Source organism: Penicillium nucicola (assembly GCF_028828085.1).
Source record: "Penicillium nucicola strain IBT 29836 chromosome Unknown utg000002l, whole genome shotgun sequence".
Classification (NCBI taxonomy): Eukaryota; Fungi; Ascomycota; class Eurotiomycetes; order Eurotiales; family Aspergillaceae; genus Penicillium; species Penicillium nucicola.
The window spans coordinates 3,189,279-3,205,642 of NW_026643126.1; the positions used below are offsets into that span (position 1 = coordinate 3,189,279).

At 51.4% G+C, this 16,364-nt stretch overlaps 7 protein-coding genes across 7 annotated transcripts; 3 read left to right on the forward strand and 4 right to left on the reverse strand.

Moving 5' to 3' along the window:
• Nucleotides 1–107: 107 nt before the first annotated feature.
• N7511_002962 (zinc finger CCCH domain-containing RNA-binding protein) lies at nucleotides 108–805 on the forward strand (the record flags this gene model as incomplete). The annotated part of the gene is made up of 2 exons (XM_057125387.1): nucleotides 108–408; nucleotides 477–805. The coding sequence occupies 2 exons, from the start codon at nucleotides 108–110 to the stop codon at nucleotides 803–805; spliced, it is 630 nt and encodes a 209-aa protein (XP_056987546.1).
• A 580-nt stretch (nucleotides 806–1,385) lies between these two features.
• Nucleotides 1,386–2,499, forward strand: N7511_002963 (non-structural maintenance of chromosomes element 1 family protein; the record flags this gene model as incomplete). The annotated part of the gene is made up of 3 exons (XM_057125388.1): nucleotides 1,386–1,500; nucleotides 1,567–2,186; nucleotides 2,236–2,499. 3 exons carry the CDS (start codon nucleotides 1,386–1,388, stop codon nucleotides 2,497–2,499), a joined length of 999 nt encoding a protein of 332 aa, XP_056987547.1.
• Nucleotides 2,500–3,669: 1,170 nt separating this feature from the next.
• treA (alpha,alpha-trehalase treA) lies at nucleotides 3,670–7,092 on the forward strand (the record flags this gene model as incomplete). The annotated part of the gene is made up of 4 exons (XM_057125389.1): nucleotides 3,670–3,681; nucleotides 3,737–5,458; nucleotides 5,509–5,796; nucleotides 5,857–7,092. The coding sequence occupies 4 exons, from the start codon at nucleotides 3,670–3,672 to the stop codon at nucleotides 7,090–7,092; spliced, it is 3,258 nt and encodes a 1,085-aa protein (XP_056987548.1).
• Nucleotides 7,093–7,969: 877 nt separating this feature from the next.
• Nucleotides 7,970–10,416, reverse strand: cat1 (catalase catB; the record flags this gene model as incomplete). Its single annotated transcript, XM_057125390.1, has 5 exons — nucleotides 7,970–9,064; nucleotides 9,129–9,293; nucleotides 9,357–9,772; nucleotides 9,833–10,058; nucleotides 10,120–10,416. The coding sequence occupies 5 exons, from the start codon at nucleotides 10,414–10,416 to the stop codon at nucleotides 7,970–7,972; spliced, it is 2,199 nt and encodes a 732-aa protein (XP_056987549.1).
• A 1,539-nt stretch (nucleotides 10,417–11,955) lies between these two features.
• On the reverse strand, nucleotides 11,956–12,667 carry N7511_002966 (GNAT family N-acetyltransferase; the record flags this gene model as incomplete). Its single annotated transcript, XM_057125391.1, has 2 exons — nucleotides 11,956–12,167; nucleotides 12,277–12,667. The coding sequence occupies 2 exons, from the start codon at nucleotides 12,665–12,667 to the stop codon at nucleotides 11,956–11,958; spliced, it is 603 nt and encodes a 200-aa protein (XP_056987550.1).
• A 416-nt stretch (nucleotides 12,668–13,083) lies between these two features.
• N7511_002967 (uncharacterized protein) lies at nucleotides 13,084–14,236 on the reverse strand (the record flags this gene model as incomplete). The annotated part of the gene is made up of 2 exons (XM_057125392.1): nucleotides 13,084–13,726; nucleotides 13,779–14,236. 2 exons carry the CDS (start codon nucleotides 14,234–14,236, stop codon nucleotides 13,084–13,086), a joined length of 1,101 nt encoding a protein of 366 aa, XP_056987551.1.
• A 777-nt stretch (nucleotides 14,237–15,013) lies between these two features.
• On the reverse strand, nucleotides 15,014–16,166 carry N7511_002968 (SDR family oxidoreductase; the record flags this gene model as incomplete). The annotated part of the gene is made up of 3 exons (XM_057125393.1): nucleotides 15,014–15,778; nucleotides 15,862–16,099; nucleotides 16,147–16,166. 3 exons carry the CDS (start codon nucleotides 16,164–16,166, stop codon nucleotides 15,014–15,016), a joined length of 1,023 nt encoding a protein of 340 aa, XP_056987552.1.
• Nucleotides 16,167–16,364: the final 198 nt, after the last annotated feature.

Consider the following 16,364-nt stretch of genomic DNA (forward strand, 5'->3'; position numbering starts at 1 on the left):
ACTTCCTCCCTTCGCTGACATCCACCACCTCGATCGCGAGGTTCAATTCTCTTTAATTTCTCTCTCATCTTCACTGCTGCTCTCGCGCAACCCGAAAATTCGCAGTCATGGCCAATTATCTCGCCTCCATCTTCGGTACCGAGCAGGACAAGGTCAACTGCTCGTTCTACTACAAGATCGGCGCATGCCGCCACGGCGACAGATGCTCGCGCAAGCACGTCAAGCCTTCCTACTCGCAGACTATCCTGATGCCCAACATGTACCAGAACCCAGCCTACGACCCCCAGAACAAGATGAACCCAAGCCAGCTCCAGAACCATTTCGACGCTTTCTATGAGGACGTCTGGTGTGAGCTGTGCAAGTACGGCGAGCTCGAAGAGCTTGTCATCTGCGACAATAACAATGACCGTAAGTTGACCGGTCTCAGTGCAATGGATTTCCCAACAGCCTGCTAATATCTGCCTCCGCGACAATAGACCTCATCGGTAATGTTTACGGCCGTTTCAAATACGAAGAAGATGCCCAAGCCGCATGCGACGCCCTGAACTCCCGCTGGTACGCAGCGCGGCCCATTTATTGCGAGTTATCACCTGTTACAGATTTCCGAGAAGCGTGTTGTCGTCTGAATAGCGGAGAAGGGTGTGTACGTGGAGGGTTCTGCAATTTCATTCACCGCAAAGATCCTTCGGCCGAGCTTGATCGCGAGCTGCGACTGAGCACCAAGAAGTGGCTCAAGGAGCGCGGCAGAGATGCACGCAGCGTCAGCCGCAGTCCTAGCCCTGACCCTGCCCGTCGGCGGTTCTAAAGGTGTTCTGCAGCTTTCTGGATGTTGATTTCATCGACTCTCTTCTTTGATTTGATCTTTTCTTGGCGTTCGGCGATATCAGTGGATGATTCGATTCCGCGTTCCTTGCGCATCGGAGCGTCTAGGGGATGGGGTTTCGGTAATTTTTTTTCCTGATCAGCATTTTGTGTTTCATGGCATGATATCAGAACTTCAAGATGAAATTATGTGCTAGATAGCATAGAACTTTCTATGTCCTTTGTATTGTTCTCCAGGTACTCCATGTATTAGTAGTATAGTATAGTATGCATTCAAGCTATCGTGAAAGCAAGTAATATCTTCCAAGTATACCACAGTAGAAACCGAAGCATTTCCCATACAATCCCAGATTATAAAATATAAAATAGAAGATTCCTTCAACGTGGTCTTTGTCCAATGCGCCGACTCCGCGGCCTTGGCATCCACTTTGATAGTTACGCGAGCGCGTCGGCGCGTCGAATCTGATTCTCAATTCAACCGCCCCAAAACGACCAGCCCAGCTGACACGGCAACATTTACTGTCGCATCTACCCCAGCTGACAATAAATCTACTTGCGACAGTATGGATGCCGCATACGACCACAGCAACCGCGCCTTTCTTCAGGCGTTCATGGCACGTTCGTTCATGACCTTTAAAGAAGCGCAACCAGTTTTGGCCGCAATATTGACAGTTTCCGGTACATTACAAGCGAGGTCTCATGGCCGCACCTGTTGGAATGTCTGCTCACTCTAAAAACAAACAGAGGGCCAAACAGTCGACCCCGAAGATGTCACCGAAGAGCAATTCTCCTCCTACGTTTCAGCAGCCAATACCGCAATTTCACCCTTCGACTTCGAGATCAGAAGCTCATTACTACAAACCCCTCCAACCACAACCCCAGAGGATGCCCCTTCATTACCAGACCGAGTGTACGCCCTCGTCAACACGACAAGTGATCCTCTAACCCAGCTCGCGACAACGTACTCCGCAGACGAAATCGCCTTCCTGAAACGCCTCCTCGACTACATGTTCATCAACAACAACACAGTCCGATGCGAAGGGCTGGCCGCTACCCAAATGCAAGCGGTGCAACTGCACCGAGCTGGCGATACCAGTAGACGACAGTCCCAGGCTGCTGGTACACAACAAACACAGGCTGGAGCACCTCAGTCGCTGCGCATGACGCAGGCAGAGACCATGATCAAAAATTTAATTGAGGAGGGCTGGCTACAGAAGAGTTTGAAGGGGTATCTTAGTCTGACACCGCGCGCCTTGATGGAGTTGCGGGGCTGGTTGGTGTCGGAGTATAATGATGAGACTCGTGAGGGCCACCGAGCGCACCGGATTAAGTTCTGCGCTGCTTGCAAGGATATCATCACTGTGGTGAGTATACCTGACGCTGTATTTTCGTGGAAGCATCTGACTGAATTAGGGGCAACGCTGCGGTGATCTCGAGTGTGGGGGACGTCTTCATGAGCATTGTATGCGAAACTTCTTCCGTATGCAGAAAGGGGAGAATTGTCCTGTCTGCAAGGAAGGGTGGCCGGGCGATCATTATGTAGGCGAGAGAGCCTTTGCTGCTAGGGCACAGCCGAGGAGTATTGCGCAGCCAGACTCCCAGGTTCCTTATTCTAGTATGCCGAACGGTGATGAAGAAGAAGAATCGGATGAGGAGAATAGTGATGAAGATGGATGAAGGATGGTATGGATTGGCTCAATTTCTTATCACTTCTACTGGTCTTGGTCAGCTATGCCGAGGACCCTGCCATTATCACCTAGGGCAGTGAATTTCATCTCACTGCAGAGGGGTTGAAGGGCGGACACAGCCCATAGAGCTTGCTGCAGCATTCGGGCGGCGAGAATTGTCTCGGTGCAAGTTAGACGAATTCTCGACTTGGGCAAACAACACCTCGCCCACCTTCTTCTTCAATGGGAACCCATGTCCAACTCTTCTCGGATGTGTCTGATTTGAACATCGTGTTCCCCTTATCAGTACCGACTACTGATGCCTGTGAGTGCGAGGCCACACGAGTCTTGAATTGAACACCCGAAGATTGTGGTGGAATGACTTGAACTGAGAAAACAGCATTGCCCTAACAGAGACTCAACCGTGTATGATCTGGTGATTTTATCCTGGTAGATATAGCTAGATATAGCAGAGGCAAAATAAATGGACACTTTCTGATCGAAGTATAGACCAGACTGACACCTGAGGCAGAAACATCTCGAACTTATCGTCTTGTCTGCTCCTGGCTTTGCACGCCGCATGATAATTCCATGCTTCATCCATTGTCCATTCAGTTACAAATGAGTTGCCCCTCTCATTTAACTCTAGGCAACGGCCATTTATCGGACTATTACTCAAATGCGAGAGCAACCCCACATAGTCCTCGCGCCAAACCTTCTCTCGGACTCGATGACGACGATCTGGGGAATCCGGCATGGCAACTCCTGTCCGTGGATGCCGACTACGATACTTTTCGGCCATCTTGGCCAATGTCATAGACAATTATGCCTTGCCCCCGCATATCCCGACTATTCCGTAGAGCCGCTCAAGCCTCATACGACACGGCTTGACTGACGCTCGTATAATCCACTTCCTCTGCCAGTCAGATGTGACGCTTCCCCACACTTTGCCATGAGTTGAGGCCTTTTCCTTTATGTACCTGGATCGTCACCCACTTTCCTGGGGAGGGCGCACTTTATCTTTCCTGGCTCTTGCACTTTTTTCCTCACACCCCGCGTTCGCAATATATTAGGTAGAAACTGCCCATATATCGACTTTGAGATACGGCTTCTTGGATTATATCTTCCTGTTAAATCTACCTAGCATCAGAGCTGGTTAGAAACTCGGTGAGACTGCATTATGCAGTTCAAAGTGAGTCTGAAACCCTGTGTCCAGCACGGATTGTGAACTAACTTACTGTCCCCAGTCATTTACATGCGCGGCATTGCCGCTTCTTGCATCTCTGGGAGTTCCTGTTAGCGGAGCACCCAACGGAAGAGTTATAAGAAATGTCCAAAAATACACTGGCCCAGGCCAAGTGGGTAACTTTAGCAAGAATGTGTATCAAACAGGCTTTGACGGCGTGACATGGGACGAAGACAACTGGCTCCTCAGCACGACCAACTTGGAACAAGGTCGCTTTGAAACACGCGGATCTGTTGCAAATGGATACCTAGGTATCAATGTTGCCAGCGCCGGTCCGTTCTTCGAGATCGATAGTCCCGAAGACACTAACGGATGGCCACTTTTCTCTGCCCGCCAGTCCTTTGCGACAGTCAGTGGGTTCTTCAATTCGCAGCCTAATACCAATGGCACCAACTTCCCGTGGCTGTCGCAGTATGGCGGTGACAGTGTGATCAGTGGTTTGCCTCACTGGTCGGGACTGATTCTGGATATTGGCAATAATACATACTTGGATGCGAAGGTGGACAACAAGACTATCTCCAACTTCCGATCCACGTTCGACTTTAAGGCTGGTGTCTTGATCTGGTCTTATAAATGGACACCAGAAGGCGACAAGGGCTCGTTCAAGATTACGTACCGGCTTTTTGCTCATAAGCTGTACATCAATCAGGCTGTGGTGGATATGGAGATTGTCCCATCTACAAAGTCTGAAGCCACCGTTGTGAATGTGATGGACGGAGCCTCTGCCACACGTACCGACTTTGTCGAGACTGGGGAAGACAACGGTGCTATTTTCTCAGCCGTCAGACCGAACGGAATCAGCAATGTCACGGCTTATATTTACACCAATATGACTGGATCGTCGAATGTGGATTTGTCTTCGCGCAAGGTTGTCTCCAACAAGCCATATATTCACGCCAACCAATCTTCCATTGCGCAGGGTGTGACCGTGAAATTCCAGCCGGGTAAAGCTGTACGCATCACCAAGTTTGTCGGAGGTGCATCGACCGATGCTTTCAGCGACCCGAAGAAGACTGCCAAGGAGGCAGCTTCTACTGCGATGAAAAATGGCTATGCCAAGTCTATCAGTTCGCATATCATGGAATGGGCAAGTGTGATGCCCGAAAACTCGGTTGATCACTATGCATTCCCGAACGGAACACTCCCTGCAGACTCCAACATCATCGATGACGCAGTCATTGCCGTGGCCAACACATACTATTTGCTGCAGAATACCGTCGGTAAAAACGCAATCAAGCAAGCCTCGGGAGCACCAGTCAACGTGGACAGCATTTCAGTTGGTGGCCTGACCTCGGAATCTTATGGTGGTCAGGTCTTCTGGGATGCCGATGTATGGATGCAGCCTGGCCTTGTTGCTTCTCATCCCGAGGCCGCCCAGCGGTTCACGAACTTCCGTGCCGCCAAGTATGAGCAGGCACAGGCGAACATTGAGACCAAGTTCTCAGGGTCGCAGAACCAGACGGAATTTTCATCCTCGGCTGCCATTTATCCATGGACTAGTGGTCGTTTTGGAAATTGTACGGCGACTGGTCCTTGCTGGGATTACCAGTATCATCTGAATGGAGATATTGGTATTTCGTTGATTAACCAGTGGGTTGCCAGTGGTAACACACAGCTTTTCAAAGAGAAGCACTTCCCTATTTATGACTCTGTGGCCACTCTCTATGCGGATTTGCTGGTTCGAAATGGCTCTTATTGGACAATGACTAATATGACTGATCCTGTGAGTAATTGAGATTCAACAGTGTGAAGTGACCGACTGACGATATTTAGGATGAGTATGCAAATCATGTTGACGCGGGCGGCTTCACGATGCCTCTCGTCGCAGAAACACTTCGATACTCAAACTCATTCCGCCAGCAATTTGGACTTGAGGAGAATGGAACCTGGGACCAGATGGCTGATAGCGTGCTGGTACTTCGTGATAATGATGTGACTCTTGAATTCACTACCATGAATGGCAGCGCCGTTGTTAAACAGGCTGATGTGGTCATGGTCACCTATCCGCTGGATTATACTGCCAACTATACCTCCCAGAACGCACTGGATGATCTGGATTACGTGAGTATCTGTCTATGAGCCCTATCGAGAGTTATTACACAACTAACCTAGCATAAATAGTACGCCGCCAAACAGTCGGCTGATGGCCCAGCAATGACTTGGGCTATCTTCTCAATTGTTGCGAACAAGATGTCTATGTCCGGCTGCTCGGCTTATACATATGCCCAGTATTCATACAAGCCTTATACGCGTGCGCCATTCTTCCAACTATCGGAGCAAATGGTAGACAATGCCACGATCAACGGCGGTACACATCCAGCATACCCCTTCTTGACCGGACACGGTGGTGCCAACCAGGTTTCCCTCTTCGGTTATCTTGGATTAAGACAGCTGCCCGATGACATCCTCCATGTCGATCCCAACTTGCCACCTCAGATTCCCTACCTGAGATACCGTGACTTCTATTGGCACGGATGGCCCATCTCCGCTTGGTCGAACTATACTCACACAACCATCCGTCGTGCCATTCGCACCGCGCCCCTTGATACTGCGAACCCCAAATTCGCCAACAGGACCATTACCATCAATTCCGGTCCCGACACAGATACCACCGTGTATCAGCTCCCGATCAAGGGCACAGTAGTCATCCCGAACAGACAAGTCGCCTCCTCAAACACAGTAGCCGGCAACCTCGTCCAATGCCAGCCCATAATTTCCACAGACGCATTCGAGCCCGGCCAATTCCCCCTCTCCGTAGCCGATGGCGCAGCCTCCACAAAATGGCAGCCCTCCCTCGCGGCCAACGTGAGCGCCGTGACAATCTCCTTCCCAGACTCAAAAATCGGCACTCCAGTCTCAGGCTTCTACTTCGACTGGGCCCAAGCACCACCAGTCAACGCAACCGTCATCTTCCACAACAAGACTCTCCAAGATCCCACCTTGGCCCTCCGTTCAATCAACAGCTCCGACTACGCAGTCGTCTCCACCTTGACAGACATCACACAGTCCCACCCGTACACCTCGACCACGGACCTGGACACAATTGCCATTCCCACGGGCAACTCAACAAACGTCACACTCTCATCGCCTGTCCCCGCGACCAGATACGCGTCTCTCCTCATCATCGGCAACCAGGGACTCGACCCCATCGATGTGGAAGCCAAGAATGGAACCGGTGCCACTGTTGCCGAGTGGGCTATTATCGGACAAGACAGGCAGAGCGATACTTCCAGTTCTAGCTCTCAGCCTACTAAGAGAAAGATGGATCTGCGTGATGCTTCTGCTCTCGCGGATATTGACTCGTTTGTTCGTCGGAAGCGACAGCTTCTTTCTTTGAAGAAAGGCAGGGCCGGTTGATATCTTCTGTTTGATTATGCAAGGCTTGTAAGAGATCGATGAAGAGGTTACTTTTATGCTTTGTACAAAATATATAGCTCAATGCAGACTTCTCGTTCAGTACGATCACAAGTGGATGATTTTTAACTAGAAACGGCTGCCTTTCTACCTGTGACTTTGGACATCAAGACATCTTCCCAGTCCTCCATAAATCGTTGAATCCGCTTCTACAACTTGAGAAAAGCGACAAACATGTCTTTTCAAAGTCTCAGCGGATGATTAACCATGAACCGTGTTTCTATTTGGAGACAAGTGTCAGTTTCTTAGCTATTGTCCTTCTGAAATCCTTTTTTCGAAAGTAATCTTTTTCATCCTTTTGAGACTTCGGAAGTGGCTGATGCTCCTGCCGAACTTCGTTATAAAGCCGGATGAAATGAGGCGAACTCTATTGTCATAAGACGTAATGACATGGGTCCTGTTTACACCCACGGGCACAATGCTAGGCTCTAGCAAAGAGAGTGTAATCGCTAATCGAGTCTAGGTTAAGGAGTCGGCTTAAGCTCTAGGAAGCTTGGTTCCGCTCTAGGGAATTGTGATATCTATAGATGGACCTCTCTTCTATCGATTTAGGTACAGCAGAGATAAAGCTATCGATAGAAGTATAAATAACTCTGAACTAACCTCGTCACGGTATTATAGCAATCCTGGTATAGTTTAAAGCATTGACTCAGAAATGAGTGCAAGATAGAGAAGCATAAGAACAAGTGAGACAAAGGAGGAGCAGCGAAGACGGATCTTTTATGTTCGAGAGCACACAGCAATCGACAAGTCGCATAAGTTACTATTGTAAAAAAGAAATTTATATTCACATTCTAGCATCATGATGGAATCAAACACCCTACTCATCCAAGGCAAACCGATCCAAGAACTTAAAAGTCCTCAAACCCTCCTTCAAATCCTTCACAAACTCCCCCGGAACACTCTTCCCAGCATAAACACCCTCTCTCTCCTTCGAGATCCCCCCAGCCCGCAAAGCAGCAGCCCCACCCCCAACAGCACCAACAGGCTTCCCAAACCGGAAAGCATCCAACAGAATATCCAAAGGTCTGCCAGCAGGATACAGCGACGTAGCAGCCGACCCCTTCGCCTTCGGGGCGGCAGCAAAAGACCGTGCAGAGAACAAGCCCTCCGCACCATCCGCAACAACAACCGCATCAAACTGCACCGCATCCGAAGCCGAATACGTCTGATTCACATTCTCCGCCATCCTCTCCGCAACAACAACGACATCCACACCCGCCGCCGCAAGCCCGGCCCGCAGCGTCGCGCCCTGCGCGATCGACGAGCCATTCACGACAGAAGCAAGAAGACCGACCTTCAGCCCGTCCAGCTTGGACAGTTTCTGCCCGAAGGCGCCGATGTGCGCGGTCGTGTTGGAGTGGTAGTATGTTGGGTCTGGGTCGGGGGCGGCGACGCCAATGGCGCTGGCGACGCGCTTGGCAAGGTCGTTGCTGATGCGGTTGAGTTGGATGATGACGTTGGTGCGGACGACGTCGCTTTTGACGTTGGAGTTTTCGAAGCGCATGGCGTCGACGACGAATTGTTGTTCGGCGGGTACGAGCGAGTTCCAGAAGAGGCGGGGCTGGGACCAGGCGTCTTCGAAGGTCGAGCTCTTGGAGCGCGTGAGGGCGCCTGTGGTTGTTCGATCGGGTGCCGTGAAGAAGCCGTTGCCGGTGGTTTGGTTGGCTTGTTTGGGCGAGCCGGCGTTTTGGGTGTTGGGGCTGTAGGCGTCTTTGTTGAGTGGGATGTACATTTGGCCGGCGCCGTCGCGGTTGTTGTTGTGGATTGGAATTCGGGGGCGGTTAATTGGGAGTTGCTCGAAGTTGGGCCCGTTGTGGCGGTTGAGTTGCGTGTCTAGGTAGGAGAAGATTCGGCCTTGGAGGAGGGGGTCTTCGGTGAAGTCGATGCCGCGGACTATGTGGCCTGGTTGGAACTGGGGGTTGTTAGCATGGGTTGTTTATATAGGGTGATGGTTGAGGGTGGAGGAGGTCATATACCATGGCTTGTTCGGTCTCGGCGAAATAGTTCATCGGGTTGCGGTTCAGTTGCATCTTGCCCAGTTTCGTGACGGGCACGAGTTCCTCAGGGACGATCTTGGTAGGATCCAACAGATCGAATCCGAACCGGAGCTGGTCCTCTTCGTCCATGATTTGAACACCGAGCTAGTAAGGCGTTAGCTGGGAATTACCAATTACCTCAGGGGACAGGAGCCTGCAAGTACATACCTCCCACTCAGGGAATCGACCAGCTTCAATAGCTTCGAATAGATCCTGACGCATAAAGTCGGCGTTTTTACCAGCAGCCTGTTGGGCCTCTTCCCAGACAAAGCTGGCTTTGCCCTGCAGACCCTTCCAATGGAACTTGACAAGCTTGGAAGCACCCTTGTCGGTGACCATGCGGAAGGTATGAACACCAAAGCCATCGACATGACGGAATGAACGAGGAATACCGTGACCAGCCATTGCCCAGAGGAGAGTATGCAGAGTACTCGGCTGCTGACTGAAGAAATCCCAAGCGGAGTCGTGCGCAGTGGCAGCTTGGGGAATCTCATTGTCGCCGCGGGGCTTGACGGCGTGAATGAGATCTGGGAATAGGATGGCGTCCTGGATGAAGAAGACGGGAATGTTGTTTCCAACGATATCTATTTGAAATGGGAATCTCGGGTCAATTGCATCCTTTCAAAGAGAACCAATTCACTTACCAAAGTTGCCTTCGTCTGTGTAGAATCGCGTGGCGAAACCGTGTACATCTCGTGCTGTATCGGCACTTCCACGACTTCCAGCAACGGTAGAAAAGCGCGTGAACATGGGAGTTTGTTTGCCCTTGGCAGAAAGGAAAGAGGCCGCTGTGAGGTTGGACCAGTCTCCATAGGATGTGAAAGTGCCATGGGCGCCGGTGCCTCGAGCATGGACCGCCCGTTCGGGTACCTAGGGTGAAGTGCATGAGCTTGTGATTTCCTCTCCAAGTATCGTGTTCACGGGAACATACCCGTTCATGGTCGAATCGCTGGATCTTCTGACGGAAGATGAAATCTTCAAGCAAGGTGGGCCCACGCTCGCCTGCTTTGAGACTGTTTTGGTCTTCAATGGGACCTCCAACATCCGAAGTCAGGTAGACATCTTGGTCGTCAAGGTAGAACTGGGAGAGGAATTCCTCCGTCGCGGCAGCATCGCCATCACTACGACGTTCGATGCTGTGAGGACTGTCGGCGATATCGCCTGTCATGTAAGGACAAGCAGCATTGGCAATGCCAACGAGGCCCGTGAAGAGCGCGAGGGCATGCATCATGACAGAAAGTACAGTTCAAAATACAATTGGAAAGCTCGGCCTCGATTGAACCTGTCGGAGCGAAAAGCAGCTACGAAACGGAGACGCAAAGCTCAATTTATATGCATGCGACCTTGAGAGAAATGAAAATAATTCGTCCAGGACATCTGCGAACCAATGGGAAGCTGGACTAGAAGCAGCATGATGTATAATCCAGGCACCACATGGGGTGGCACGGGCTGGTGATTCTCCAACCAGGTGAGAGATGATTATTTCAGCATGACGGCCTAGGCCAGTGTGAGATCGAATCATAGTCATACTAGTAAGTAGTGTCGGTCCGTAGTCGGGGTCGATCATGTCTTTCACGGTGAGCCAAGGAGAGAGCACGGTGGGGCATTATGCATGCTGCCCTCCGGAAGACCGTTGGCTCACGGCCGAAATGAAAGCAGCAAGGGTTATTGGACTTGGATAGACAGTGCAGCCCATGTCCGACTAAGTATTGCGCTATTGGACAACTAGGCAGCGATGAACACGCCTTTTTAAAATGTATGCAGCAATTGGATGTCTCGGGTTCGGTAAATTCTCTTATACGAGAACGCGAGAACGCGAGAAAATGAGAATACAGAAAACCAGAAACCAGAAACCAGAAAGGTGGGATCTGGAGTGGGTTGATGTCCATCGGATTAGAAGATGAGGCGGTCGAGCCCGAGGTGCTTGGTAATGGGAGCCTCTGGACCTCTCCACCACAGGGAGTCCTTGGCATCTTCTTGGATTTGGCATTAGGGATGATGTAGGATGATGTAGGATGATAGGGGGGACTGTCTTGATACAGTTCGCGTACCCTTGAAACATCCACGGGTTGTCTCCTGTGGATCGGTTCATTAATCCCCGACCATACATTGCGTCTGCATCTGTACCGCAGCGGACAGTGGACAGTCAACGGTCGACCACCTGCACGTCGAGTCAAAACTTGAAAATGCGACAGGGATGTGGCGCCCAATGCCCAGGAACTTCTGCAGCTTATCCCTGCGACGCACATCTCTTGCTGTTTTGAGACTCGCCTGCTACCCCTGTGAGTGTTGATTTGCTAGGAGTTCTGATAGTCCCTGGGAGTGTCTGGGGTATTGAGGGGAGGGATATAATTAGAGAGTGACCTACTCTGCATTAATCCCGCATGGCCCACTGCTCATGTGTAGAGTGGTGTCGTGGTTCAAGTGTTGTCGAGCTGTGCCGTGGCCCAAGGCGGAGATGCTTGGCACGGAAATGGAGTCAAACCTGCGCGATAGATCAACAGTGAACTTGGACTAAGGAGAACGTGGTAGCAGTGGCAGATTTCCCCAATTTCGAGTCTAAACAGAGGGGTACTGTAATTTCTCCCTCTACAGTAAAATCCAAGTGTCTCAAATTGGACCTGATAGCGCACACCTAGCCTCCAAAACTAGTACAGCGAAGCAGAATCGTCGCATCGAGCACGGAGTCCCACTCCAACAAATACCACAGACGTGATGCACACTGCCAAGTCCTCTATTTCCTACTGTAATCCCTATTCCACCCCAATTACAGTCTCCCCATGGAAGCAGTATCCCCCGGTTTCGCAGGGTCACTAAAATCCACAAACCCATGCCTCTCATAAAGCGGCGCACCAGCTTTACTCGCATCAACATAAGCGCCGTCGCCCTCCCGATCGGCAACATCACATCCCCACTGAACAAGCGCAGCGCCCGCTCCGCAACGCCGGTAGTCAGGATGTGTCCCGAGCATATCCAGATCTAAAAACACACAAAAAAAAGCTTCAAGTTAGCCAGATCGAACTACAATTCTGCACAGTACAGTCTAGTACTGGTCAACACAGAAAACCAGGGGCCATCGAATCCATACAATAATGCTTCCGGCCTCCCATCACCCGCACACGATCCTTCTCCAACTTCCCAAAGAACGCATCGCAGTCTGCAGCAGGCATGTCCGCGTGCCAAGGCGGGAATCGAGGACCGCGCTGGTCGGGCATGGAGAGATCCCATTTGGCGTAGGCGGCGAGTCGGGGACGGCCGTCCGCGTCGGGGCTGGTTGGGTCGCTGATTTTGAGATATTTCTGGTATGGCTTTTGGAGCATGTCGTGGTGGTTGGCTTCGGTCATCCATTGGCGCATGCCTGGCGTGTCTGGCATGAGGTGGTTCATGCTCTCGTTGAAGACGGTGAACCAGAGGTTTGTGATTGCGGGGATGTCGTCTGGTGTGGCGAGTTCGAGGATTAGGGGGGATTTGAGGGTCATTTTGGGATGTTCTTGGTTATTTTTCTTTTTTTTTTTGGTACTTTTAGGTGGTGGTCTGTATGTATGGTGGGTGGGTTGGTGATGTTGAGGGGCGGAGGTGTCTACAGTACAGTACATGTACTGTCTATACTGGTCTGACTCGGTGGGATTAACTTAGTCCGACTGGCGGTCAGGGTCGATTCCAAAGTCAATTCGATCGCATTTGGAATGTGACTGGTGACGCTCCTCTGCATTGCATGGAAATGCATCGATCCGAAAGGAATTCTTATGCTGACTGGTCTGCCGATCTCGGCGAACTCTACTGCTGAACTTCTACTAACGTTATACTGTAAGCATGAATCGAGGGGTCTGAGACCCGCGACACTTCATTGTGGTCTATGTCTATAACTATATACATCAGTACTGCGTACTTGGAATTAGTATTTGGGGAAAGTGGGATAGTTCCAGCTCTGTCCACTCTTGATCAACTGCGAATCGACGCCGTTGCTGCCGCTGCTGACGTGCAACACCTTGGTGAAGGCCACCTGGGAATAGTAGGTGAATGACACTCCGACGGGGATGAAGGCAACATCACCCATGAACAGGGTCGCGACGGGGTAGTCACCAATCTGGATCATGAGCACACCCTCCACAACCTCAAAGGCAGCAGCTCCGGGCAGGGTGTATGTAGGGGCGTTGTCCATGGTTTGGCGGCTGAGCGAGATGGTCGACAGAGTGTAGTTGGTATCCTGAGCCTGGGTGGGAGTGACCAGAGGCTGGATGACCTGGTATCCGAACTTGGAGTTGAGGTACTTGGGGCCGTAGCTGTTGGCGATGAAATAAGGCTGAGCTGGGGAGCCGAGGGCGTTGGCGCCGGTGTGCCACTCGGAGTTGTCAACTGGTGCTGTGCCGTTGACCAAGTCGCGACGGGGCTCAAAGCCCAGTTTGGCGTAGACGTCGAACTGCTGTAATGAAGAAATGACACTGGCATCGGGCGACGAAGAGCTGTTGGAGTGGGCGGGAACATAGGGCGTGTCGGTGCTCGAGGTGTAGTTTGTTCCGAGGGCATAGAACAAGTCCCTGCATGAGGGTTAGTACATCTCAAGTATGTTTTCACACATCAAGTTCTTACTCAAAGCCACCAGGGACAATCACACCGACCATCTCAGTGTCGGGATCCAAGATTTGAAAGGTGTGGGTGGTATTCCTCGGAACGGAACCATAGTCACCCTGGGTGAGCAAACGAGCCTGTTGCTCATTCGAGTCCTTCTGAGCCCAAAGCTGGAACCGGCCCTTGAAGTTGAAGAAGTTCTCATAGTGCTTCTGGTGAATGTGCGGCAACACACCCAAAGAACCACTAGAAGGCGCATTGGTGCTCATCAAAGTGAACGCATAATCAGAAGAGGGACCAGTAACTGTAAAGCGGTACAGCTGGTCACCAACAGTGACAGCATGCGAGTTGGCATAGTGCGGGATGACATAGGGGCGCGGAGACGAAGGCGCATTCTCCAGGTAAAGGTCTTCGAGGGTAGCTGATTGAGCTAGACCAGCGCCGAACGAGGCCAACAGCAAAAGAGAGGATTTGATCATCTTGAAATGTCGGATATCCGGGATGTTTCGATTGCAAAATCCATTCCCTGGGTTCTGCAATATGCTATATAAAGAGGAAGGACTCGGAAATGCCGCGGCAATTAAACTAGAAGCCGATTCTTCAGGAACAGACGCGGAGCCAAAGGCATGGGATCCACACTCTGCACGAGTTTGGCATCAAGATCTGGCAAATCAGGAGAATTCGACCTGAGACCACCTCGGCAAATCCGGACAAACCGTCAGGGTGTTCAAGGGATGATTTCTTTCTTGCGTAGACTGGATCCACTGGCAGCCGATCGTCATTAATCTTTGCCGAATCTTCTCCCGGTCCGCTGTGGCTTGAATAGCAGGGAGTCTTCGGACGGACCGGCTCCATTCATCTGTCTCCGAAATGAAGACTGCGGAGAAGGTGACATCGTTTCATATTGAGCTCATGCCGTCATATAGTGTATCACCGGGCGAAGCAGTGAAGTGCTTCGCGTGGGGCAGTTTCAGGCTTGGGGGCATCTGAAGTCTAGGAGTCTACAGGAGGAGTTGCAGGGTTAGAACTGTTCGACTGTTATTGACGGCAGCTGTTCAGGGACAGATGTTTCAAGAATCGGGTTTCATGCACAGTTATCCACTTTCCGTGCCGCAACGCCTCCGACAGTTTGCTGCGGCGTGGCGTCGGGGCTCCGGCCGCCATTTCCGAAAGCTCATGACTAAGCGGAGATCAGTACAATAAGTCAAGTACAAAAGTACAGTGAAGTTGTTCCCAAGGTCACAATGCCAATAGATCTAAGCAAGCCCATGAATCTGCCCCACCAAATCAACAACGGTCTCCTTGAACGGCCGATACTGAACCCCCAGCTCCCGACTAACAGTCTCCCCATCAACCCCATACGAGGCAACCGGCTTCTCACCCATCCTGTAATTACCCGTCACACTCTCCACCCCCCACTCAAACTCACCGCGAATAATATCCGCCGCAAGCTCATAAGAAAACGGCTCCGGCGAAGCAGGAAGGAACCTTCTCCCACCTGCCTCGGGAGTAAGCAACGCACGAACATGCGCCTCGGCAAGATCGCGCGCATCAATCCACGCTGGCACTCGCACACCGGGCAGGGGATCGATGCCAGCGGCTACGCTCCACAGCACAGCGTTGGACTCATTGAGGTCGGCCGCTGTTGGGACGGGATGAACGACTGGACCGAAGACCATTGGCGGGCAGAGGGTTACTAGGTCGAACGGGGGGTTGTGGTTTTGCATGAATTCCCAGGCTGTCTTTTCGGCGAACTTTTTGGAGCCACGGTATGCGATGACGGAGCTTGAGTCTGGGGAGATGGAGGTTGCGTATGTCAGTGGGTTCCAGTCGGCGGCTGTGTAGGTGAAGTCTGGGGGTGGGGTGGTGGTTACGTCGATTACGGCGGCGAAGGAGGAGGTTAGGACGATGCGCTTGATGCTGGTTCCTGGTTTGGATGAGGCCGAGAGGATGGATTTCACGCCGTTGATTGCTGGCAGGACCAGGTCTTGTTCGTTGTTTTTGGTGTCGTAGAAGAATGGCTGGGATTGAGGTTAGCCTGTGCTGACTTGTTTCTATGGTTGGGTGGGAATTGGGCGAAGGAGGTGTAACTGGAAAGGCATACGCTGGCTACATGAATGACTGCGTCGATGCCATCCATCGCTGAATCGAAGACTCCGACCTTGGTGAAGTCTTCCACCACGACGAAATCGAGCTTGGAGGCATATTCGGGACGGGCTGCTTTCATCTGATCACCCTTGGCCCTGGATCTTGTTGATCCTCGCACCGAGAATCCGCGAGCCAGCAAGTTATCGACGACATGGGCGCCGATGAACCCTGTTGCACCCGTGACGAGGACGTATCTGTAATTGTAAGTATCGATCGACCTGACAGACAGGGATATGCATACGAAATATTCTGAGCAGACATTTTGAGAGTATATGACTGAGATGAAGTCAATGTGGCCGGTGTTGAAGCAAACCCCGCGTGGGGGAGTTCGGAGTAATTGCGAGTAAGTGGGATGACTTCCCCACGCCGAGGCAAATAGTGTGGGGAGATTGTGATATGGGGAAATGATGGTATAGAGCAGAGAATATGTTCAATTAATAGCATTGTACAGTTCGATCA